The sequence below is a fragment of the Hyaena hyaena genome, unplaced genomic scaffold (assembly GCF_003009895.1).
Source record: "Hyaena hyaena isolate Hyena2069 unplaced genomic scaffold, ASM300989v1 scaffold_256, whole genome shotgun sequence".
Taxonomy (NCBI): Eukaryota; Metazoa; Chordata; class Mammalia; order Carnivora; family Hyaenidae; genus Hyaena; species Hyaena hyaena.
Window position 1 is genome coordinate 1,603,188 of NW_024080885.1, and position 26,193 is coordinate 1,629,380.

Sequence of the window (26,193 nt, forward strand, 5' to 3'; positions counted from 1 at the left end):
TCCTCCTTGAGATACACTCATTTTCTTAAATTATTATTTAAGTTCCAGTTAAAATTCAGTGTAAATTAGTTTTAGTGTGCAGTATAATGATTGAACACTTCCATACATCACCTGGTGCTCCTCACAAGTTCCAGATACATTCATTTTATACTGTATTTTGACCCCAGTGGTAGTAATAATAGTGAATACTACACCACAGGAAGTTTGAAGACATTTGGGGTAGTCCTTTTTTTTTTTAAGTCATTTATTTTGAGAAGAGCGAGAGAGTGCCAATGTGGGGAGGGTAGAGAAGGAGAGGGAGAATCCCAAGCTCTGTGCTGTCAGTGTAGACCCTGAAGGAGAGGCTCAATCCTAGCAACCGTGAGATCATGACCTAACCTGACACCAAGAGTCTGAAGCTTAACAGACCAAGCCACCCAAATGTCCCTAGGATAGTGCTTTGATTATGCTTTTGTTTTTGGTTTTAAAAATCCTAACCTCATTCAGGGTGCCTGGGTGGCTTAGTTGGTTAAGCATCCTACTTAAGCTCAGGTCATGATCTCATTCATGAGTTTGAGCCCCACGTTGGGTCTTGCTGACAGCTTGGAGCCTGGAGCCTGCTTTGTTTTTAAAAAAAAAAAATTTTATGTCTTTATTTTATTTTGAGATACAGAGACAGAGATCAAGCAGGGGAGGGGCAGAGAGAGGGACACACAGAATCTGAAGCAGGCTCCAAGCTCTGAGCTGTCAGCACAGAGCCCGAAGTGGGGCTCGAACCCATGGACTGCAAGATCATGACCTGAGCCAAAGTCGGACGCCCAACCGACTAAGCCACCCAGACACCCCAAGCCTGCTTTGGATTCTCTGTCTCCCTCGTTCTTTCTCTTCCTCATCCCTGCTTGTGCTCTCTCTCTGTCTCTCTCTCTCAAAAATAAACATTTAAAAAATTAAAAAAAAAAATCCTACCTTGTTCCAAAAAGGATATGAAGCTGTTGAGTTTGGGGTTACCCTGTCCCCTCACAGGTGAGACAAAACTAAATAAAACTGTAGTTTCTGTACAGTTTTTCTTGAGCATCCAAAAACATCTTCAGTGATTGGGAGGCATCAGAGCATTGGTTAAAGAGCATTTTGTCTAGATACTGTTGCTTTCAGTTATCAAAGCATACCATTTTGATAGTTTGGAGCTTTTTTTTTTTTTTTGAAAGAGCAAGAGTACTAACTGGGGAGAGGGACAGAAGAGAAAGAATGTTTTTAAAAATGTATGTTTATTTTTGAGAGAGAGAGCATGAGCATGGGAGGGGATAGAGAGGGAGACAGAATCTGAGGCAGGCTCCAGGCTCTCTGCTGACAGCTCAATCTATGAACTGTGAGATCATGACCTGAGCCGTAGTCAGATGCTCAGCTGACTGAGCCACCCAGATGCCCCTGAGAGAGAGAGAGAGAGAGATCGAGACTCTCAAGCAGGCTGCATGCTCAGCACAGAGCCTGACACGGCTTGATCCCATGACTTGGATCATGACCTGAGCTAATATGAAGAGTCATATTCTCGCGGCACCAGGGTGGCTCAGTCAGTTAAGTGTCTGACGGTTCAGGTCAGGATCTCGCAGTTTGTGGGTTTGAGCCCTGCATTGGGCTCTGTGCAGACATCTCACAGCCTGAGGCCTGCTTCTGATTCTGCTTCTCTCTGCCCCTTCTCTGCTCACACTCTGTGTATGTCTCTCAAAAATAAACATTAAAAAAAAAAAGGTGCATGCTCAACTGATTGAGCCACCCGGGTGCCCCTGGAGCATGTTGTTTTAGTTTGCAATCATACATCCTGTTCTATTATTAAAACCACATGGAGGGGGTGGTATGTGCCTGGCTGTTTCAGTGGGAAGAGCATGGGACTCTTTATCTTGGGGTTGTGAGTTCAAGACCCATGTTGGGTGTAGAGATTACTAAAAATAATAATAATAATAATAATGAACTTAAAATAAATCCCACTCTTAACCTTCCATATTTGGGTGTTTCACCAATGTAAGGAAAGCATGAGAAATCTACCTGGGCAAATTCATGACCTGTATTGATCATTGCTGATGTTCAAAGTGAAATGGTCTTGAAGATTTATAGGAAGTAGATTCCCCTCCCCCTCCCATGTGAAGAATAGTAGTTAATAAGATAATAAGGGTGTTGTTTGGTTCCTAAAGGCCAGCACCAGGGACACCTTTCAGGATGTTGGTAGAGGAAGGGACTCATGATCTGGGGTTCCTGAGTTCAAGTCCCCACCTTGGGCATAGAGCCTACCTAAAAAAAGGGGGGGGGGGGGCAAGACCATGGGAAATGTTATTTATAGCAGGCAGTAAATCATACTAGTTCTAGATCATTGCAGATAGAAGTTAGTAGAGCAGGCACACCCATTCTTTTCCATGCCTATAACTAGTTCCTGTGATAGGTTTCTTTTGTACCAAATAAGAAGAAGGAACCTATTGGTTTTCATTCCATAAAGATAATAATTAAGATCATTGCTGTATATGCATTTACAGAGAAACACCAACAGCACAGCTGGTAAATTGTTTTGGTAAATTCTAATACTAACCTCAAATTGATAATGAAGACGGCAGTAGCCAAGAGGAAATTTGGCCAACAGATTTTGCTCAATATACAGGGAAAAGTTTTTGGCCAAGTCTTACCATTCCGGTGATAAAGTATTGATTCCTGCGATTCCTTACTGTTCCTGGGTGCCTACTATGTTTGATTATGCAAATGTTATTACTTGAGAAATTCCTTTAATGATCTGGAGGAACTGGCTTCAGTCACAATTTCAAAAAGGAAAACTTTCCTATAGCAAGTTGTAATAGAGATTTAGACTAGCAAACACAAGGAAGTCTAAGGCTGTCCTCTCTAATGGCCTTCCTCACATATAATCTCTCCTGGAAGGCCTCTATCATGTGTTCTACTCATATTCACATATAGTTTGGGCCTATTGATGAATTTGGGGCCTTAAAAAAATTATTTCCTAAATCCCGTTCATTTATAAAAAAACTCCCAGTCCTAGTACTGTAAAATTCAAACGGGAAAAATTACAAGTGAAGCATTAGGATAGGAAGCACTTAGAATAGATATATAGCCCATGTTGGTCTTACACTGATATTCTGAGGACTGAGGTGTCTATAAGGGATTATGCTAAGACTGGGAAAACCCACTCTCATTCCAAAAAAAATATTTTTGTTGCTGCTTTGATTTTGGTAAGATCTCAAATGGGGGGGGTTGCCTCTAACCACATTAAGCTCCCTTCCAGCCCATCGTGACTGGGGACATTCTGGTTATGTGAAGTCTGTGGGAGCTGGACCTAAGTAGTTGGACAGAACTCCGGAAAGGGCTTCAAATTCCTCAAGCACTCCTTCCTCTTCCCGGTCCCCAAGGCACCGGCCCGATTCAAGATGGCTTCCCAGAAACAGGTAACTAAGTGTTTTAGTTTAGAGCGCCCCCACCGACGGGGGTCAAAAAAAAAAAAAAAAAGATGCCGAGAGGCCTGAACGCCTGTGAACTGAGCAGTCAGAGGCTAGCTGCCGCCAGATTTTATTTTCAATCAGGCATATCTGTGGTTGCCTACGTACCCTTCTCAGCCTTTTAGGACCTCCCACCCTCCAGAGACTTCCTGGATGGCGCTCACACTACCTTGCTGGAAGAGGCCGGGCGTCAGCCCTACCATTGGTGGGTGGGAGCGGAGGTGGGCGTAGCCAAGGGAGAATGGACTACCAGCAAGCTAGATTGAGGCGAGGGCTGGCCATGCTCCGCCGGAAGGCGCCTTGTTCTCCGAAAGGGTGAGTTGAAACGCTGGCTGGAAAGGAAGCACCAGGACTTGTTCAGGTAGGCTTCCCGCTCATGCCTGCTCATCAGTGCTTGTCCAGCAGTCCTTGCAAAACTAAAGCTCTTAGAATTGGTTTCAATAACTCCTTCTCCTCCTCTCTCCCTGCTCCTTGCCCGTCCCCCAGTTGTGAGGGATCAGGTGCTGGGTGATGCTCTGGACTGAACCATTCTCCTTTGTGAAAGGCCGGGGGAGAGGGCGGCTGCTTGGCCGTGGGGCCCGAGGTGGGCCGAGCCGCGTAGGGGGCTGCCCTGCCGCTGTGGGGTTTTGAGCGCTTGTCATTGCAGTACAGGGCGTGGTGTCGATGTGGGGCAGCTCCTTGTTCTCCTTGCCCCTTAAGCGGAGAAAAAACTCCCCGGTTCCGTTTGGTTACTCCATACTTTGGACTCAGAAGTGGGAGGTTAGGGTTCCCCCCCTTTTTTCTTTTTTGGCTTTTTTTTTTTTTTGTATTTTAATAACAAAAGTGGGGTAGGAAAGCTTAGGGTGAGAGTGTGCACGTTGTTACACATTATTAGGTGTGATTTCGTGGGGCTCTGGAAGGGAAGATAGGGCTTTTGGAGAGTGTTTCGAGATGGTGGGGAGAGGAGCTCAAGATTTGGCATCGACATTGACAGGTCTGCAGAGCTTACTGGTCTTCTGTTGAATTATGTAAACTCTTCCCTAGCAGAAGACCCCTCCCCCTGCCTCGGAGCGAGTGCAGTTTCTTTATTTACCTGTCTCTAGTGTCGCAGGAAATTTTCCAGCCATTGCAGCAGCTGTGCAAGTGCAGCGGCTCCTGCCCTTAAGGGACAGTTCTGAAGTGATTAAGGTCTTCAGAGAGGTTTATAGTGAAGGTGTATGGGGGTACAGGCGGACCAGTCTCTTTTCAGTGACTGAGCATAGTGAGCTAGGAGTCGAGACTTAGAACTCTATGTCTTGTCCTAGTGGAACGCCCCAAGTTCAAGCTACAGGAGCTGCATTATTTGTGACTATTGCATCCTACTCTCACACCAGTATGCACAGATTGTTTACACTTGGCGAGCCTTTGCGTTCAGTCAGGGATTCTCTGACAGTGTTTTCCTTAGAATGGGCTGAGGCCCTGTCTGGTGTGGGACACTGTAGAAGCTAGAGGGGGGAGTTTGGGATTTGAGTAAGTTCCTCCTCTGTTGGTTAATTAGATCATGCCTCTGCTTAGAAATTTCTTTTGTGGTGGTCACCAATAGGTTGCAGAACAAATCGTGGTATTTTGGACTTATCCTGCCTCTTAAAAGAGTTATGGTAAAGAAAACATTTTATATTTGAGACCTGGGTGGCAAGAATGGCAGACACAAATGGGTCTGCAAGGCGTACTGAAGGACATTGGCCCCAAGAGAGGGTGGGCGAGTGTGATGGCACAGGTCTGGGGGAAGGTTTAAAAGCGAAGTAGTGAAGGAGTAATGGATTGGGATCGGGGATTTGATGGAGCAATGTATGGGTATTTGGGCAGTTCACACCTTCCCCATGTTCGATCTGTCCTGTGCATCTGGCCTTTTGATTTTGTCAGTTTGGAAACTGACATGGATAGAAAATGATAGAAATAGAGAGAAATCTACTGAACCAATTGTGAATCCCTAGGAAGCAGATCTTGTATTTTCTGGGACAGCCTTCTCTGCAGCACCGCCAGGTGATGAGATGGAAGAATCTTGGCATTGTGGCCACCACCACTGCAGAGTTTTGGTTATAACAGGAAAAAACTTCACATTTTATTTGAAAGGTCTGATAGGTAAGATAGAGGTTCTGATAGGCCAGGTAGGATGATGGGGGGAAATCAGTCTTTCAAAGAAACCAATTTACCCATCTCCTTTGAAAAGGGTGAGATGTTTTTAACCTAAATTACTACTAGTACTAAGATTAATTTGTGGGTGCCAAGAACTGGCTGTATTTGCTTACTGAAAGAATGAGATTTGATATTCTCATCTGTGGAAGGGCTGTAACGTTTTAACATAGCATTGAAATAAATGTTAATGCTTTGAAGATACTGTTTGTCTTCTGAGCCTACATTGAGCATGATACCTGGGGGATAAACAAGACAGATATTTTCTGGCCCCTCCGCCCTTACCCCTAGGAGTCACTCTACTTCTGGACTTGCGTTTGGGCAAATCCCTGGTCTGCTGTCTGCATGACCTACCTTGTACTACTGTTACTAACCGATATTTACTGTTCTACGTTTAGCAGTCGATTCCTTGATATAGTATCATTTCATATTTTACTTGGTTGAATTTTCATATCTCCTCTTCAGTTAATTTTTTAATTCTTTTCCTCACAGAGTTGGTGATCTTTCTTTCATCCTTGTTTCCCATTTTGTAAACTTTGCATTTTGTTTTAATTCATTCATATTGTGTCTTTTTTGCTTCTGTCTTGTTGAAGTCTTTTTAAAATATATATATATTTATTTATTTTTGAGAGAGAGTGAGCAAGCAGAGAGTGGAGGAGGGGGGAGTGCAAAGATGGGTGGGGGACAGAGGATCTGAAGCAGGCTCTGTGCTGACAGCAGCGAGCCTAATGCAGGGCTCAAACTCAATGAACCATGAGATCATGATCTGAGCTGAAGTCAGACACTCAAATGACTGAGTCACCCAGGCGCCCCATTGTTGAAGCCTTTTAAGAGATGCAAAGAGACCCTTGTTTTTTAAGATGTGTTCTTTTGGTACCTGGTACTCAAGTGACAGTTGTATATTTATAAAACAAAGCTGTTGTATCAACCATTTATTTTGGCCTCGAGGTTTATTTAATCCTTTATTACATTCTAAATTTTGTCCTGGACAACCTTTCCTTACCTTAACCTCTGTTTTGTTTTGTGTGTACAAGTGTTTCACGTTGTAATTTAGCTTTTTTGTCTGTTCTCTCTCTATTCCATATTGCCTTTAAGATTTTCATTGTATTTATGTTGCAAAGTAAGTCTAGGTCTTTGTGGTTACCGGATGTTTTACATTTAAACTACAAAGTGTATTAGTCTGGGAGATTTCTCATTAAGCTCTTTAGATAACATTTGTTTTGCCCTTTCATGATCCAGTACTTTCTATCCTTCACTTAGGCTCATGGTTGTTTAATGTCACATGTAGCATAAGTGGTCAACTTTAAAATATCCTTTTTTTAGACTGCCATTCTATGCCTTTTGTTCAGTTTCTTTTTTTAGACTAACTTTAAAATATCTTAATTATTGCCTTTAGATTACAGCAGGAGACTTAAAAAAAAAAAAGCAAGTAATTATTACCCACTCATGTATGTTACAATATAAAAATCCTGCTGGCATAAACAGAAAGTAGACTGGCATAGATAATTGCTTTATATTTGTGGTCAGCAGCAATGGATATATTGGAATATATTCCAAGCAGTAGAGGAGCACAGGGAATCTAGACAATGTTCTATCTAGCCCCTTCAGATTCTGACTCTCCCAAGTATATTCTCACTTGTATATTTGTTAAGAGTTTCCAGAACATCACACTCACCCACAGTCAAGTAAATGTACAAAAAGATTTCAAAACCAAAGAATTTTAAAAATTACTTATTTCTTATGCATAGTTTGTAGGAAAAGATTGGCTTTATCATTGAAAGAATGAAACACCCCTGAATTATCTTTTCTGTACATTTCCATAAAAATGTATTGTGCATGGCTTCATTTCATTTGATATTTTCAGAGTTTATTTCATTTGAAAAAGGTAATTAAATGGCATATGACTGAAATTACTAGAAAATAGACTGCTTTTTTCCTCCTCTGTATGTCAACAACTTAATCCTTTTGTCAGTAGTTCTGATCCTTTTGGTAATGCCGCAATATTCTAGTAATTTGTATTCCATAATAACACCTTTTGTTTTGAGAGTCTACATTTCTCCTGAAACTCTGTCAGTATCTTTCTGAGAAAGGCTATATTAACTGAATTCTTAATTTCATTATTCAGGAGCTGTAAAGTCTTTCAGGTCTCAAATTGTCTCTCACGGTCATTAGAGAAACCTTTGGAATATCTTGCTTTTATTTCTTTTCTCCCCACGACATACTTTAGGGATATACTACATCACTGGGATTTATTCCTTTGGGACATGGGTATTCAGAAGTACATTGTCTGTTAGTGACATGGGAATTTCATTTTGGTTGCTTCTAGAAGAAACCAGTGATTTCAGTAGTTTAGCTGCCTATTTAGAGCCCAAATCATAACAGAGTTTCCTAATAGAATATAAATTACATTTTCTGTTACAGATATTAGATACACATCAGTAAAACATCTACCTAAGCAAACTGAATAGGAAGATTTTTCTGGATTTTTATTTTTATTTATTTATTTTTAAATGTTTATTTTTGAAAGAGAGAGAATGTGAGCAGGGAAGTGGCAGAGAGAGAGAATTCAAAACAGGCTCCAGGCCTCTAGCTGTCAGCACAGAGCCTGGTGTGGGGCTTGAACTCATACACCGCGAGATCATGCCCTGAGTTGAAGTCGGATGTTTACTCAACTGAGCCACCCAGGTGCCCTGATTTTTCTGGAATTTTGAATAGGGGCTACAAGTTGCATGAGCATGGACCTTTCACTCAGCATTACATTCTTTGTTGTTTCTACTCAGTATTTCGTTCTTTTTTCCTCTTGTCTGGGGAGTGGAGCACATGAGTCAACTCTTTATTTATACATCAGTTCCCCTATAAAATGTAGTGCCTGTTTTTCACATGTGCCTCCTATGGGGTGGGTGGGGTGGGTGGGTACCTTCTTCATGAGGCCTTAAGTATATATAGATAATGGTTGCTTCTATTCACTGCTTTCCTGAAAGTCAAGGGAGTCAAAAGTTGAGGCATTTAGATGGAAGCATGTGAACTATCCTGGGGCAGCTAACCTATGTGTTCCAACCACAGGCATTGTGAAGTAAATGGAGTACTGTGAGAAAGACACTGACATCATTCCTACGAACACAAAAAATGATTAATTGAATTACCTGGATGTTGCCCTAGACACCAGTGCTGGTTGAAGTGTGTTCCGTGGTTCTAAGGTTAAAGGGCTGCACTGCTTTCTCAGAGTCTTTTCATCTTGCCCAGCAGTCCTGCTATTCTAATTGTGAAACTTTTACATCTATTTCAGTATCGTACCATTCTGCTTAGTAGACCAGCGCAGCCAAGTCTCTAAGGAGTGATTTTGCTTTGAGAGAAACCTTTAATGGTACTCTTTCAAATTATTGGATAGGGAATAATAAACCCCTTTTCATTTGTCTACTATGTGCCAAACAGTGGACATGATCTTTCAGTCTTCAGAAGAACCCTGAAATGTATGTGATGTTAGTAGCTTCATTTTACAGAAGAGGAAAAATAAGACTTAGCAAGGTTAGGTAACTTAGCCAAGAGTGGGACTCTGGTCTGTCTGACTTCAAAACCCCATTCATTAGCCAGCCACCTCCCATTGAAAAGTTCAGTGCTGACACCTGTGAGAGAACTGTCTTTGACCATGACATTAGACAGATAGGCATTTGTAGCTTGTTAAAGCTGTACCTTAAGCAGTTGAAGAACCTTGAGAATGTAAAATTTATTTTTGTCTTTGTAAAAGAATAATAGTTTGTTTCTTTTATTTACCCTAAGTTATTTTGAAGATGAAATTATGTGAAATACTAAGCTCGACAGAGGGAATTCACTTGGTCAGTCTTCCAAATAACTCCATTTTTTTAGCCAATGCAAGTCAAACTAGCTCACTAAATTTTCATCAGTCCCATGTCACTGAGGTCATTTTTTGTGCCTGGAGGCCCAAGTGTGATAATAACAGTGGTTTATAATGTTTCTCCTCCCTTCGCCACATATGCTTTTTTTTTAAAACATAAATGTTGCAGTGAAAATAATACCTCATAAATAATTAAGTAAAGGTTTATATTTTTCTGTTAGGCTGAACAAATGTATGTACACTTGGCTTAGTTGAAAAAGCACCTGCAAGAGTGCTATGTGTGTGGGGGTGGGAGGAGCATTCGGAGGAACAGCACTTCGTTACCTGAATTTTATAGATTGTTACTTATGCCAAATGCCCAGAAGTGGCCTCAGACAAGGTAGATATATTGATCCAGTTAGATATTCTTCAGCTGGAACCCAGAATGTTATTTTCACCTTGGTGACCATGTGCCAGTGGAGAAGTACTTTCCCAGATCAGTCTTACTTGACCTGAGGGCCATGACCCTTAAAGATTAGGCTCTTATTTTCTGTCCTCAGACTTAGGCCAAAACTCCGGAGTTTTACTGGGAAAAAAATCTACAGTGAGGCTGTAACTAAAATTCCATTACTTTCAACAGTAATTATGACACTATAGAAAATAGCCTTTTATGTATATTCTCCTTTTACTATATGTAAAAGCTGTGTCAACTCCAGGTACTAAAAGGTAAGATTTTATAATGCCTCTTCTGAATGAATGTTTCCGGTAGGAAACATGCCTCTGCCCGTTTATTGTCTTCAGTCTGAGGGAAGCCCTTGCTCTTGCTCCCCATTACCTCTCCACAGCCCTACTCCCACACACCTTTGGCTATAAGTTGAAAAGGCACTCCCAGGGCGCCTGGCTGGCTCAGGTGGTGGAGCATGCAACTCTTGATCTCTGGGTTGTAAGTTCAGCCCCCATATTGGGTGTAGAGATTACTTAAAAATAAGATCTTAAAAAAAAAAAAAAGAAAGAAAGAAAATGCAGTCCTTCAAGGAAAGTGCATTAAATGCCCATTACCACCTGAGAATCAAAGGGAAGTTTGTGGAACTTATATTCTAATGGTGGGGGGAGGAACATCAAGTAACTATATAATCAGTTATTTAATCTCTAGAAAAATGAAGTTACGGATATTGCAGGAGAATTTTTTTTTTAATGTTTTATTTATTTCTAGGAGAGAGAGAGAGAGAGAGAGAGAGACAGCATGAGCAGGGGAGGGTCAGAGAGAGAGGGAGTCACAGACTGAAACAGGCTCCAGGCTCTGAGCTGGCAGTCAGCACAGAGCCTGACGCAGGGCTCGAACCCACGAACCGTGAGATCATGACCTAAGCGAAAGTCGGACGCTTAACCGACTAAGCCACCCAGGCGCCCCTGCAGGAGAATTTATAATGGGAGCATATAACCTAAAGCATACTACAGTAAGGTGATAAGGAATGTGACCTCTGAAGCCACACTGCTTAAATTTGAATGTGGTACCACTTTTTACTATCTATGGGATGTTGGCAAATTACTTACTCTCTTGATGCCTGTTTCCTTGTCTGTTAAAAAAGAGAGAGAGATTTAAGACTTAATAAAATTGAATATGTTAATGAACTTTAATTGTTTAGAAGAGTGGTTGGCATGTAATGTGCACTCAATAAATTTGGCTGGTTTTGTTTGCGACATCAGGGAAAGCTTTTCTTTGAAATGATGATGTCGAAATGATCTTTGAAGGATAAGTTAAATAGGCAGAATGGAGGGAAACCAGTTAGAAGGCAGTTGCAGTAATAGTTCAGGGAAGTGAGGATGGTGAATTGATCCAGAAAGGCAGTAGAGACAGAAGTAGATGCATTTAAGGGGCGCCTGGGTGGTTCAGTAGGGGAAGCGGCTGACTTTTGCTCAGGTCATGATCTCTCGGTTCATAGGTTCGAGCCCCACGTTGGGCTCTGTGCTGACAGCTCAGAGCCTGGAGCCTGCTCGCTCTCTCTCTGTCTCTCTCTCAAAAAAAAAAAAATAAACATTAAAAAAAAAGAAGTGGATGCATTTGAGGGATATTTAGGAGGTAAAGGTAGAAGTTTAAAATAATAAATATGATGGTAAGGAAGAGAATTTCTGGTCTCTGCAGCTGTGACTGCTGGAGGGTGATTACCCTCTGTGTGTGTGCACGTGTGGTGGTGGGGGTGAAGGAGATTAGGCAGACTGCCAAGGAATCAGCCTCCTTGAGGTAATAAGCCTTTTTTTTTTTTTAATGTTTTATTTATTTCTAGGAGAGAAAGAGACAGCGTGAGCAGGGGAGGGTCAGAGAGAGAGGGAATCACAGACTGAAACAGGCTCCAGGCTCTGAGCTGGCAGTCAGCACAGAGCCTGACGTGGGGCTCGAACCCACGAAGCGCAAGATCATGACCCAAGCGAAAGTCGGGCGCCCAACCGACTAAGCCACCCAGGCGCCCCGTAATAAGCCTTTTATAGGGAGAGTTGGACAAGTGAGTCAGCCAAGGAGATCGGAGACACTACCAAGAAAAGCCATTGAGTAAGCAAGTAGGTGTAGAAGATCTGGAGTTCAGTGTTGACCTCTTGCCCAGAGATATAAATGAGAAATATAAGCTTATAGAACCTTTGTTGAAGAAAATAATAATAGTTGAGGCCATATATGTATAAATTAGACATTCTTGAAAAGAAAGTACAGAATGAGAATTAAAGAGGGCCTAGGATCAAACCTTGGTGAGCTTCAACAATGAAAGGCTGGTAGAGGAGAAGACTAGCAAAGCAGAAGTGGCCAGAGAGGTAGAAAGAAAACCAGAAAAGTCATCCTGATGTTCTGGAAGCTGTCTGAAAAAAGGGTGTGAGAGTGGGGATGGTTTTTCTAAAATCTTTGTGACCTTCCTTGGATCCCGGAGAGTCTTAATTTAGGTCTCTCACCACTCAAGGTTGGATACGAGTGACTTAGAACATATGTCTAGAGCAGGTTTAGGCTGACTAAAGCCAGTTAGTTGAACATAATCTTCAGACTCTAGAATCTCAACTATTTGTTCCTGTTTGCCTTAAATTAGGCTTAATATAGAGGAAGAGAGCGTGAGTGCACATTCAAGTAATATAGATATTAACCTGTTGAAATTAACAAATTATTTTGGAAGCCATTAATCTGGGTGGTGATTCCCTCTAAGACTGATGAGCATCTCCTAGGTAGGTGGAGACACTGGCAAAACCAAAATTTTTTCCCAATGATCTATCCAGCAGCATTAGTTGAGTACCTCCTAGGACATAGTGTTTATATGCCAAATACTCTATTAGGTGTTTCATTAATCCTCATTAATGGTCCTGTAACTTGATTCTCCTTTGTACAGAAGAATGAACTAGATTCAGAAAGGTTAATTTATTTGGTGGGACAGAAATTTGAACACATTCCCTCTGACTTCATTATACTTCCATGTACAAACATAACTAAAATAATAAAGTAGAAGATCCTTATTCTAAAAGAGTACTTAACAGAAAAGCCATGAAAGTTCAAAAGGGACTGATTACTTGGGCTTGACAATGAAAAGTGGGTATTAAGAAGGCTTTCAATTGTTATATCCGGTGGACATTTTAAAGTTATTATATTGTCAGACATTTTTGCTTTATTTGATATAATTGATCATTCTTTCCCCCTGCAGTTCTGTTTGCTTCTGTGACCTGCACTGCTTCTCTAGCTTTTCCTTCTCTACCTACTTAGTTGGTGTAGCTTATTTGATTAAAAGATGTTTTTCCAAGTTTTTATTTAAATTCTAATTAAAACAGTGTAATATTAGTTTCAGGTGTACAATATAGTGATTCAACACTCTCATACAACACCTGGTACTTATCACACCAAATGTACTCCTTAATACCCATCACCTATTTTACACCCCCACTAAATGATTGAGTGGGCTCTGTGCCCAACATGGGGCTTGAACTCACAACCCTGAGATCAAGAGTCGTATGCTGCCCGCTTGTTCCAATTCTTAAATCCTGATATTCTCCTGGGTTCCTCCTAATTTTTCTCACTCTGAATCAAAAATCTCAACACTTGTGTTTCCAACTACATGTTTTGGTTAGCTTGCAGAGTGTTTAAAGTGTTTTCTAAAAAATTAGTTGTCTACATTTAAAACCTAGATTTACATAAAACTCTATTTCTGGCATTTGAAAAATCTGAAGTTCTCTCTCAACCTTGGATGTGCATTTCCATACGCCAACAATTAACTAGAGCTGACTAGCAGCTACTCTCTTAGATTCTTCAGTCCTTCACAGACCCTAACATTCTGTTGTCTCTCAATGGTATTGATGCAGTTTTTTGTATACTTCCTCTGCTTTACATACCCCCTGGGCAATCTCCACTCTTAACACTTTTACTTAGATACTGAGTACTCTAAAGCTATCACCAAGCCTACTTTTAGATTTATAAACCCAACCTCTTATCATAGAATATCACTAACTTAAACTGCTCTAGGCAACTCAGACTCAACATGGTTGGACTCAACATGGCTGAACTCCTCTTTCTCTAAACTCTAGGTTCTATGGATTTTTATTCCCAAAGTATTGCTCAGCTCTGTCCCTTCTTTCTTATCATTACCTTATGACCCACAATGCTATGATTCGGGCACTAATCACCTTGTTAGGGTTCTTGGTTACAAACAACAGAAATCATCTTTTGGCTAACTTAAACAGAAAGGGGATTTATTGGAAAGATACTGTGTGGCTCACAAAATCAATGTGAATGCTAGACAGTCTGGTTTAGAAAATGATCTGAAAACTAAGGGAGGTTAGAAACATTCAAGGTCACACCACTGAATAGTCTGTTCAAGTGTCTTCCATTGCTGAGTATCGTTTAGTTCGTTCTGAGTCTTTGCATTACCTCTGCAAAATCAAAATTCCCTACAGGACTGTCCACTTAAACTAGTCTGGGTCACATGTGTTACTTTGTCTTTGCCAGGAAGAGGAGGTTGGACCCCCCCCCCCCGCCAATTTCCCATCTCCTTCAATAGCCCACCCCCTATAGTGGGAGGTAAGATCCAGCCTCCTATTGAGATGCCTACCTTGAGCTATTCTGCAAATATAGGAAAGGGGCTTTTGGTTGCTGATCAGGAAAAAAATCAAATTTTCACTATACAACTTTTTTTGAAGCTTTTTTTGAAAAATTTGAAGGCAGTGGCATTAGCTAGGCTATGAGAAAAATATATGACAACAGTAAGTTGGGGTTTTTTAGATTTTAGCTAGTATATGTGTAGAAGAATAATGGGAAGACTGGAAAAGCAAGATGTAGTCTTAAAGATTTATATCTTTTTTTTTTAATGCTTATTTTTGATAGAGCACGAGCAGGGGGGCACGGAGCAGAGAGAGACACACACAATCCAAAGCAGGCTCTAGGCTCTAGGCTCTGAGCTGTCAGCACAGAGCCCTACATGGGGCCTAGCCCACAAATCGTGAGATCATGACCTGGGCTGAAGTTGGATGCTTAACCAACTGAGCCACCCGGGCACCCTAAGATTTTTATCTTAAGTAACAGGGAACCTTTGAACGTTTTTTAAGCAGGAAACAGTTTAGGAAATTAATCTGGTAGCAGAATGGATTCATAGGAGAAAGGATCTGTTATGAAGTTTCTTTTTTTTTTTTTTACCCAAGCAACTGTATAAATAAAGAGGTGGCAGCAGAGATAAGAGAGTCAGCTATATGAATCCTACCTTTCCTCTTAATTTCATAGTTGAATCACTCATCTCTTTAAGCCTCAGTTATCTCATCTGTACAAGAGGATTGATTTGATATAATTGCCAAAGTCCTTGCTAGCTCTAAAATCTGTGTGATATATTGCAAGAGGTCAGTGGGACTTGGCAAATGTTTGGATGGTGGATACAGGAGGTTTCAGAGATAACTTTTGAGGTTTTAAGTCTGAGCGAATGGGAAAACAGTTTTGCTATTTACAGGAGTGTTTTGGGTGTTCCTAACAATACCAGTAATGCTAGGATCTTTAGAAGTAGGAGAGCTAAGGCCAAGTTGATCTCTTTTCTCAGTTGTGTCTTAGAGTACAGAAAATAGGATTTCATTGTTGAGGCTGGTTACATTTCAGGGCAAACTAGTGGTTAGGAGGTAAGCAGCTGTTTTTAGCAATCGTTTACTTTTGAGGGATTTAAGCTTGGGCACCATCCTTCTGGGGTTGACTGGCTTCATTGGGAATTCGAGTGGCCTCAAAGGGACATTGCAGAGTGGATACTGACCAATATATCAAACAGTTTGAATTGCAAGAGAAGTGATGTGGGGGTCAGAGATCAGGTTTAGGGGTGAGAAGTGGATATGTGTTTTGGAAGGGAGGGGTCTGGGAATTGTTAGAGGGCACCTCGGATTACTTTCTAGAGAGTGATCCTGCTGCCCAAAGGTTGGTGAATCAAGACTACAAACCAGCATTATGGTTTTGGCAGAAAGAGTGCTTATCTTTTCAATGTAAAAGGCCCCATATTCCAGCAACTGGGCTGACTCATTCCCATTATGGTGGGACGATTTGGCCCCTTTTATGGGGAGTGGGACCCTGTATAGTCACTATAAGAGAAGGATAGGGCTGCTAGAAGGTAGGGGATTCATTGGGAGGCGGAGTTGACATAGTGTGGAAACCTCCCTCCCGAGTTTACGCTCTTTGGTGTGCAGAATACAGTGTAGGTGGTAGGGAATTTAATCCCCAGGACTAGTTTCCCGCAGCAGGAGACTGTGCCTCAGGCCAGGCCCCTTTTTTCAAGCAAGCTGCAGGCTTCGCCTTGGCCCTAGAAACCGGATAGGCCTCTCCGTGCGTTCTCAACCTAATCTGCGGTGGCGGGGGAGGGGGAAACTCTCTCTAGTCCCGCCCTTTGCGCTGTTTTGCGTCCTTGCGCCTTTGGTGAGTGGCAGTAGAGTTTAGCCAATGAGGTTGTGGGGCGGGCGGGAGCATCAAGTTAGGTTGCGCAGGAGAAGGGGGGGAACTGGTGCTGGAGAGACAGCGAGAGGGGCGAACCGGCCCCCCACGGCCACTGCAGGTAAAGGCACCTCTCTTACCCCGCTGGGGTGAGGCACAGCTCCTTTTCTCCTTCAGGTTTTGTCGGGCCTCCCAGCCTGTAGCTTCCGCCCTAACATTGCTCCTACCCGGGCATCCACACCCCCCCTTCTCCCCCCCCCCCGCATCTTCCCGTCTTGGCCATCCCCACCCCAGAGGGCACCCCGCTAGCTCCCTCCGTCAAGTGCATGCACCTCATTTCCATTTTGGAGGCGCCAGTTGCCTGAAATCTCCCCCCTTTGCTGTATGGGCCTTACTGGCACCAACCCCGGCAGTATGAGCAGGTAATGTACCCGGGTCCCCGCCACCCCCACCTCCAGTAGCGTTTCCCTCTCAATCAGCCCCTCACTTCCTTACCTTTCTTCTTTGCTTCTTTCGTAGGAGTACATAATTTTTGTAGTTTCTCCTTTAGCCCCTGAATATACGTACATGCTTTTTTAGCTTTTATAGTTGCCTATTTTACTTTCCTTGATTATTCAGAGAGGCTCACTTTACCAGCCATGTTTGCCCCCAAACGTCCATACCCCTGATTGAAGTGCGAGTGCTTTTTCCTTCAGTAATTGGGAAAACAAAAAGAGTGGCCACATATTTGGCATTGAGAATGGTGAAGATATAGAAGATGGCCTAGGATTTTGATCTTCTTCAGGAAATCTCTTGAGTGGCTCCAAGTTAATAGCTCCATTTCTTATGATCTGTGTCCTTCCATCCTGATACCTTGCTGACCCTAAATTGTGATTACATTCACCTTGGATGTGTATTTCCCGTTTCTTTATAAGATTTGAGACTCTTTGGGTCTTACAAATGTCTCCATGGTACGGTTTTTAAATTTTTATTTTCAAAAATTATGTTGGTGATTTTCATTTTAGGCCTTCTGGTTACTTTATTTTCAAGGGATTTCTTATTTACTTTAAGCTGCTTCTACCCATCTTGTGTCTCAATAACATTTGTATATGTCTGTTTTCAGCTGATCCTCTTGAAAGGATACAGTTTCCAATAACAAATTTTATACTTTGAAGTAAAATAGTTTGTTCTTTTCTGAATCTTTGAGCAGTCAAGAGGTTAAGTGGGCACGGGTGGTACTTTCTGGAAGTGCATGTTACCAAAAAAATGTCAGTATTTGTCACTATGGCATTAGTTCATTATCTTCTAAGAGGGTGAGCAGTATGTAGAAGTCTGGAGAATGGATGTCTGTAGTTCATTTTATGTAATTGTATCTATTAGCTAGACTAATCTCTGTTGCAGTGTTTCTCATCCATCATAAACAATATATTATGACAAACCCCCTTTTGAGGGACCATAAGAAATCTTATCCTACCATAGAGATGTTTGATAATCTTTCCAAGCCAAGCATGCTTCTCTCACCCCCCCCACCCCCCCCGCCGCCTTGTCTTTTACAGATCCTTGGTGGCCAAGATTTTGTTTGGTTTTACTTAGTATAAATAACCTAAACAATGAGATACATTTTCCTTTTCCATTTGAGAAATATAAAATTATGTCATTGAGTACACATTTTCAAACTGCACATAACCTTCAGCCCCTAGTTGAGAATCACTGGTTTGTTGAAAGGTATGGGGAGATTGCAATGAAAAGTAGACAGTAGTATGAAAACAAAGTCCTTTATGATCTGACAGACAAGGTGTTTTTGAAATGGGCTAGGGGAAGCAGAACTGTAAAATAAAAACAGGAGGGTAGATTCTTTTAAAACCAAACCAAGAAGAGCTATAGTAAAGATGATAAATCTGCAGAAGAATATAGGCTTATCCTTACTTCATGGAGGAGAAGGAGTTGGAGGTGAAATGAAAGGCTGTTATATAAAGTATTTGTCTAACATTAACTGGCTTGTTATATGGAGATTATAGATAGGTAGCTTGGATTCTCACTTATTAGCATGTACCACTTCTCTCCAACTCCCCGCCCCCCTGTTATCAAACTCCTGTCTTTCCTTTTGAGCATATAGATATGTTCTCTTTGGGGCAATGATAGGCCATGACTAGTTTTTCATTCTCAGTATGAAAAAAGTTTGGTATGACTTCTTTATCTAGACAGTTGTTTTTACTGAGGGATATCATATATTTGAATGCTTAACATCTTGTTTATTGTTACTACCACGATTTGGACCATAGAAAGATAGTTCATGGGATAGATAAGCTTGGTAGAATAGACCAGATGTGGATATAGCCAGGATGACCCATAAAGTAGGAGTAGAAGGATGGATGAAGAGAATTAGAGGTATGTTGGGAGGTTTCATCTTTTGAGAGTCAAGGACAACTTAAACATGGGAGTTAGAAAAGAATCAGGAGACTAGGATTAAAAATATATAAGATGAATTAGATCAGTAGAGGTGAGTTGATGCGAGGGGACTGAGAAGTGGTGAAACTTATTTTATATACTTATTTTTAGTGTTCTGTTTATGTTTGAGAGAGAGCATATAAGCTGGGGAGGGACAGAGAGGAGGGGGACAGAGAATCCAAAGCAGACTTTGCACTGACAGCAGTGAGCCCAATGTGGGGCTTGAACTCACAGACTATGAGTTCACTTTGGCTCATGACCTGAGCCAAAGTTGGTTGCTTAACTGACTGAGCCACCCAGGTGCCCTTTTAAAAAAATTTTTAGGGGCACCTGGGTGGCTCAGTCGGTTAAGCCTCCGACTTCGGCTCAGGTCATGATCTCACGGTTCATGGGTTCGAGCCCCGCATCGGGCTCTGTGCTGACAGCTCAGAGCCTGGAGCCTGTTTCAGATTCTGTATCTCCCTCTCTCTCTGACCCTCCCCTGCTCACGCTGCCTCTTTCTCTCTCTCAGAAATAAATAAATCATTAAAAATTTTAAAAAAATAAATAAAAGAAATAAAAATTTTTTAAAGTTTATGTATTTTGAGAGAGAGAGCATGAGCAGAGGAGGGGCAGAGAGAGAGAGAGGGAGAGAGAATCCCAAGCAGGCTCCATGCTATCAGTGCAGAGCCTAACAGGGCTTGATGTTTCTTTCCTTTTTCTTTTTTTTTTTTTTTTTTAATGTTTTTTATTTATTTCTGAGAGAGAGAGGGAGATATTGAATCTGAAACAGGCTCCAGGCTCTGAGCTGGCTGTCAGCAGAGCCCGACGCGGGGCTTGAACCCACGAACCGTGAGATCATGGCCTGAGCCGAAGTCGGATGCTTAACCGACTGAGCCATCCAGGCACCCCAGGGCTTGATGTTTCAAACTGTGAGATGATGACCTGAGCTGAAATCAAGAGTTGAACACTTACCCATCTGAGCCACCCAGGTGCCCCACTGGTGATGTTTTTAAACTCTTGGGCCCAGACTGAACCAGGGGAAGAAGATAATTGGCCTGAAAATTGGGAAGGGAGATAAATGATAAATGCACTGATAGACTTTTGAAAACTTATACTTGAGTTGTATGAGGGTTAGGAAATATTTCAGAAACTGTTAGCCTGTGTTTTTGCCATGACAAAAGTGAGATTTCTCAGTGATTGAACTGCTGTGGAGGAAAGGAAGAGCATTTGGAGGAATAAGTAGCAAGGAGTAGTAGAAAGAACAAAATCCCCCATGGCAGAAGAGGCAGTTTATAAACTTCTACTTAGTGGAAACTTTTATTATAGTTTTTATATGACACCTAACTGTTAGATATTTAGTGCGACATTTGTGACAGTGAGTAGGAGATGAAAGAGAGCAGCAACAAAGTAGGGCATAACTAGACAAAAGCAGATCATAGTTAAAACTATTGAGTAGATTTTTTATTAAGTCGAGAAATATGTATAACTTTTCTGATTGTCAATTTGAGCAGCTTTGGGACAGGTTTTAGATAGGAGAGGCTGGAGTGAGTTGGTGGAATAGTTTAGCCAAAAGTAGGAAGTGATACGGATCCTGGGGGAGATGTGAAGTATATACAATTACTGAAGCAAGGGAGATCTTGTTTAACATTGGTAGAGATGCCCTATGTACTTTCTAATTTTGATATGCCAACTACTGATCAGTCTGTTCTCTTTATGTCTGGGTTTCTGGGATATTTACCCACATTATATTGTGTTATAAGGATAATTGGAATAAGTCGAGGAGGGGAAAAATAGTTTGTGAGTTGTGTGGAAAATTCTTTGAGTAAAGTCTATGTACTGTGCACTGACAAATTTCTTCTCTGGTGTCTTTTAAAAGTTAAGACAGAAGGTTTTATCAAGCAAGGCTTTTCCTGAATTTTCCAGTGTTGACATCATATATAAAGAACAGAGGTCAGGTTTTCATGTATTTTAGCTATATGGTGATGTGCTTACAATTCCTTGCTTTAGTTTTAACTTGTTCTTATGTTACTTAATGTTTTTATGAACTTAAATCCTCAGACTTGGATTTAGTAAACATGGTTTCACTTATTTGTAGGACAGTTTTTCAAGACAGGAAACTACTGTCTCCTTTTAAAATAGGGAATACTATTGAAGTTTTGTAAGGACTGAATGGTTCATTCCATATACTGCAAGCAAATATATTCATTAACTGTTTTTTTGAGTAGCTATAGTGTGTGCGATATCCTCCTGGTTCTTTCAGGATCCACAGATAAATAAGATGTGGTTCCTACCATCCGGGAACTTTTTGTCTCTCGGGGAAAGAGCAGCTGGGCTACATGCAGGATTGTGCAGGGTTGTGCATTGCACATATTCATTATCATCATTGATAACATGTTTAGTATGACAATTTCCAGCAGATGGCAGACAAGCATCTTAAGGAGCAGGCAGCTTTTTATAATTTGCACAAAGGAACCATTTGGGCCTTCAGAGGATATGGACAAGAGACTGGTCATTTTAGTAAAATACAATATAAATGCTTTAAATAAGGTACAAATATCACTGATGGGTATTTAAGGAAGGTAGAAGGACCAAGTCATCACAGATTGCTTTGTGGCTAAAGGGGCAGAGGTTTAGGACTCACCTTTTAGAGTAGAAGGAAGATCTTTGAGGGTGGAAAGATTTCAGCTGGGAGAGATGCTTGGGAGTGGGGGTGGGGGTGTTGTAGGCAGAAGCTACAGCATAATAGGCAAAGTCATGCAGATAGGAATCACATTAGGGGAACTGTATAGTCTAGTTGGCCTGGAATGTAGGGTGTATATAGAAAATGATGAGAGAGAAAGTTGGGAATATAAGTGGAATGAAAATGTACAGTTCTTTGATTTTTTTGCCAAAGAAGTTTTTGATTTTAAATATGAGAAAGGGGGAAGGGACTTAAGAACAGAAAGAGTATGTATAGATTGATATGTTAATTAGCACAAAGTTTGGGAAACTTCCTGGGTAAAATTACACTCTAAGTGTAGCAAGATTATACTGTAAGCTTTAGTTAAAAGTGGTTATTTTTGCCAGTAGTAAGTAAAAGCATATAAAATACAAGGGAAATTTGTGAAATACAATATGTTCAGAAACCTTTATCTATGTTCATTGAAATGTTGCTGGTATCGTGTTAAGTTCTGTCAACTTAACCTCAAATAGAAGGTGAATGAATGTTAAATTTCCCGATCTCTCCCCAAGAATGATAATTATAAAGAAATGGACACAGACAGCTAAAAGATCTTGACAGACAGAAACTTCAGAGTGTGTAGGTGTAAGCCCAAAAAGGGGGTTGTTTTATTTCTTATACAGATTCAGTTTGAAGCAAAAATGTGGGTGTTCTTTCTGCTGTGTCTCTGTCCTCAGATTACCTCACATTTCCCTCTTCTCTCATTATTCTGTTGCCAGTTGATATGAAGGGTAGTACCTAAGAAGGGGAGTTTTTTTCTTTTTTTTGAGGGCACCAGCTTTGCTTATTTTTCATTTGTCTTCTCACAACAGGAGTTTCACCATCTTCCTCTGAAGACCTAGCCATCTTGCTCCATGAAGGTCAGGACAATCTGACATGCACTTGTTTCTTGCCTCTTTACCTGAAGAGTAGTCCTCTTCCATTGTGTACATTTTTTTCTTAATAGGGGAGGGGAGGGGAGAGCCAGTACCCCCCCTCCCCTTCCCTCCCTAGACCTTGGGGAAGTACCCTCCATTGCTTTCCCAAGATGGCAGACCCCATCATGGATCTGTTTGATGACCCAAATTTATTTGGCCTGGACTCTCTGACTGATGACAGCTTCAACCAGGTCACACAAGACCCCATTGAGGAAGCCCTTGGACTGCCAAGCTCTCTGGACTCCTTGGATCAGATGAACCAGGAAGGTGGAGGTGGTGATGTGGGGAATTCATCAGCAAGTGACCTGGTCCCCCCACCAGACGAGACAGCCCCCACAGAACTTCCCAAAGAATCAACAGCTCCAGCTCCAGAATCTTTAACTTTGCATGATTATACCACTCAGCCCGTCAGCCAGGAGCAGCCAGCCCAACCTGTATTACAGACACCGACGCCAACATCAGGACTTTTGCAGGTCTCCAAGAGCCAGGAGATCCTGAGCCAAGGCAATCCTTTCATGGGTGTCTCTGCCACAGCTGTCTCTTCCAGTAATGCTGGAGGGCAACCACCTCAGTCAGCCCCTAAGATTGTTATCCTTAAGGCCCCACCAAGCTCCTCAGTCACTGGTGCCCATGTGGCACAAATTCAGGCCCAAGGTATCACCAGCACAGCTCAGCCCCTGGTGGCTGGCACAGCCAATGGTGGAAAAGTTACTTTTACCAAAGTGCTAACCGGCACTCCCCTTCGACCAGGTGTTTCCATTGTCTCTGGTAATACAGTGTTGGCCGCCAAGGTCCCTGGGAACCAGGCTACTGTTCAGCGCATTGTCCAGCCCAGCCGACCAGTAAAGCAGCTGGTCCTACAGCCAGTTAAGGGTTCAGCTCCTGCTGGAAACCCTGGGGCCACAGGGCCCCCACTGAAGCCTGCAGTTACACTGACCTCTACACCTACCCAGGTGACTTGAGTGAAAGGGGGAGGTGAATTTTGGTTTAGTAGAGGGCCCAGCAACTGTGTGAGAAGAGAGCACATGAGACCTGTATCTAGAAAATCCTGTTTAAATTCTATCTTTGCTTTTTTTTTTTTTAAAGTTAATGTTGACAACCCCATACTTCCTACTTACTAGGTGAAAGCAGTTAATGTTAACATTTTTTGAGCTCTTATTACATGTTTACACTGTGCCTAACTGGCGCTGAAGAAGACAGACACAGTCCCTGTCCTTACAGAGCTCATGGTCTGTCAGGAAGGCAGACATTAAACAAGAATTAAGAGTACTGTATGATATATAGTTTTATGAGAAATATTGGATGCTATGGGGACAAAGAGTTATTATTTATTTATTTTTGTAAGAGTTAGAGAAGCAATGTATATACATTTTACCTGTTCTTTTTACTGAGATTGTCCTGCTCCTTTATCCAGTGAAAAGGCTAATTTTTAGTGTAAGAAAGTAGAGGTTCTAGCCTCTGAATAAAGGGCCGAAAGAGTTTGTGGGGGAGGGGGTAGTATTAGGATGAGTAGGTCCCGAGGAAAGAAGCTGTGAGGAGGCGGATTATAAAGACTTCCGTTGTAACAGACTGCCAAGAAATGGAATGACTACCTTAGAAGATAGCCTTCCATGAGGAGTTTGTCAGAAATAGACTTGATACCCACTAGGCAGAGGTGATAGAGGACTCAATCAGGCCAGCTAAGAGGATGGACAAGATAAAATGTACTATGTCTTCTGACTCTTAGTTTTTATGGTCCTAGGGTGAGGAAAACCAGTGTAAATATTTAAGAGTTTACCATTCTTTAATGTTGTGCCCCTCTTGCAATTTCCTTTCTTCACTTTAGGGTGAATCGAAACGCATCACCCTGGTCCTCCAGCAGCCACAGTCTGGAGGTCCCCAAGGACACCGGCATGTCGTTCTAGGGAGTCTACCAGGCAAGATAGTGTTACAGGGCAACCAGCTGGCAGCCCTGACTCAAGCCAAGAATGCTCAGGGGCAGCCCGCCAAAGTAGTAACTATCCAGCTGCAGGTGCAACAGCCACAGCAGAAAATCCAGATCGTACCACAGCCTCCATCATCGCAGCCGCAGCCGCAGCCACCGCCACCACCCTCCACCCAGCCAGTGACTCTGTCCTCCGTGCAGCAGGCTCAGATAATGGGGCCAGGACAGAGCCCAGGGCAAAGACTTTCAGTGCCGCTCAAGGTGGTGCTGCAGCCACAGGTGAGCCTTCCACAGGGAGCAGGGAGGACCGACCTCCTGGCCCCTTGCTGTCACCCTCCACAACCACTCACTGTTCAACGTGGGGTTACTCTAGAGTCACGCCTCGGAACTGAAATGCAGTCTTTTATTCCTTTTACCAGTGGAAGTTTTGTTTTAATGATATCCTGAAAAGTTGAGGGTTATTGTTGGGTTCGGGATAAGAGATGATTTGTCTAGTAGATGTCTTTGAACTGTTTTATTCACAATCTTTTCCCTACTGTTGTAGAGTAAAAATGAATGGCAGTATTCTTTCTCTTGAAAGTTGTTTTAAAGATGTCTGGTGATTATCACTCCTCCTCCCCCACCTCCCCCTCCTCCTAGAAAGGTAAATGTAGGCCAAGAGTAGAATTTGATTTTTTTTACTTTTGGCCTAGAGATCAGTATTGGTTATGTTGTTGGAAAATTTTCTAGAATAATGGAGATGGGTGTTGACATTAGGAGCATGGCTAAAGGATATTGAAGTTTAATTTGGCATAATTCTTGCCTTTTCTCATCTCCTTTGCACTAAAAAAAAACACTTTTTTTTTGGTTTATTTTAAATGTGTCTAGGTTCAGTCAGACTTGGTCTGAATCTGGTTCTTGAGGAATTAGAGATCAAAAGTTTCTAGCCTGTCTGCTTTAGATCTGGATTTTATTTAGGCCATTTAGCTACAAGCATGTTGAAATTTTAGTGTCTTTATTTCTGTAGGCTGGTTCTTCCCAAGGGGCCTCTTCTGGGCTGTCCGTAGTTAAAGTTCTAAGTGCCAGTGAAGTGGCAGCTCTGTCTTCACCAGCAAGCTCTGCTCCTCATACGGGGGGCAAGATAGGAATGGAGGAAAACCGCAGGCTGGAGCACCAGAAGAAGCAAGAGAAAGCAAATCGGATTGTGGCAGAAGCTATTGCTAGGGCCCGTGCCCGTGGTGAGCAGAACATACCTCGAGTCCTAAATGAGGATGAATTGCCCAGTGTTCGGCCTGAGGAAGAAGGTGAAAAGAAACGCAGGAAGAAGAGCAGTGGGGAGAGGCTCAAGGAGGAAAAGCCAAAGAAGAGCAAAACATCCGGTACCTCCAAAACTAAGGGCAAGAGTAAGCTGAAGTGAGTACCCCTCTGCTTCTTTGTTGGGACAGTTGAGGGCAGTGCACTTGTTTTTAAATAAACTTTAAAATTTATGTTCATTATTGTTTATCTGTTTTTGAGAGAGTGAGTGCAAGCCAGAGAGGGACAGAGGGAGAGAGGGAGACACAGAATCCGAAGCAGGCTTTAGGCTCTGAGCTGTCAGCACAGAGCCCAAAGCGGGCTCAAACCCGCGAACCACAAGATCATGACCTGAGCCAAAGTCTGATGCTTAACCTACTGAGCCACTCAAGTGCCCCAGTGAGATTAGTCTCTAGAGCATTTGACTCTTGATCTCAGGGTTGTTAAGTTCACACCCCGCATTGGGTGTAGATTACATTAAAAAATCTTTAAAATAAATAAATAAGTAAGTAGGTTACTGTTGAGAGGAATTACTTGAATTTAGGAGTTACATAGTTCAAGGTAATCTATCAAATAAGATAATGAGGCCTTT

The 26,193-nt window shown here is 42.0% G+C and overlaps 1 protein-coding gene across 4 annotated transcripts in view; it reads left to right on the forward strand.

The window, feature by feature from the left end:
* Positions 1 to 3,740: 3,740 nt before the first annotated feature.
* CHD8 (chromodomain helicase DNA binding protein 8) overlaps positions 3,741 to 26,193 on the forward strand; it is a 61,438-nt gene continuing 38,985 nt past the window's right edge. For 2 of the 4 annotated variants that reach the window (XM_039245155.1, XM_039245157.1), the window contains exons 1-4: positions 3,741 to 3,828; positions 22,301 to 23,358; positions 24,231 to 24,608; positions 25,336 to 25,721. In XM_039245155.1, coding sequence (XP_039101086.1) covers positions 22,516 to 23,358; positions 24,231 to 24,608; positions 25,336 to 25,721 — 1,607 coding nt within the window. In that variant the 5' untranslated portion in view covers positions 3,741 to 3,828; positions 22,301 to 22,515. Of the gene's footprint in view, positions 3,829 to 16,420; positions 16,482 to 22,300; positions 23,359 to 24,230; positions 24,609 to 25,335; positions 25,722 to 26,193 lie in introns of those variants that run through there. The other 2 variants (XM_039245158.1, XM_039245156.1) reach the window with 2 other exon arrangements.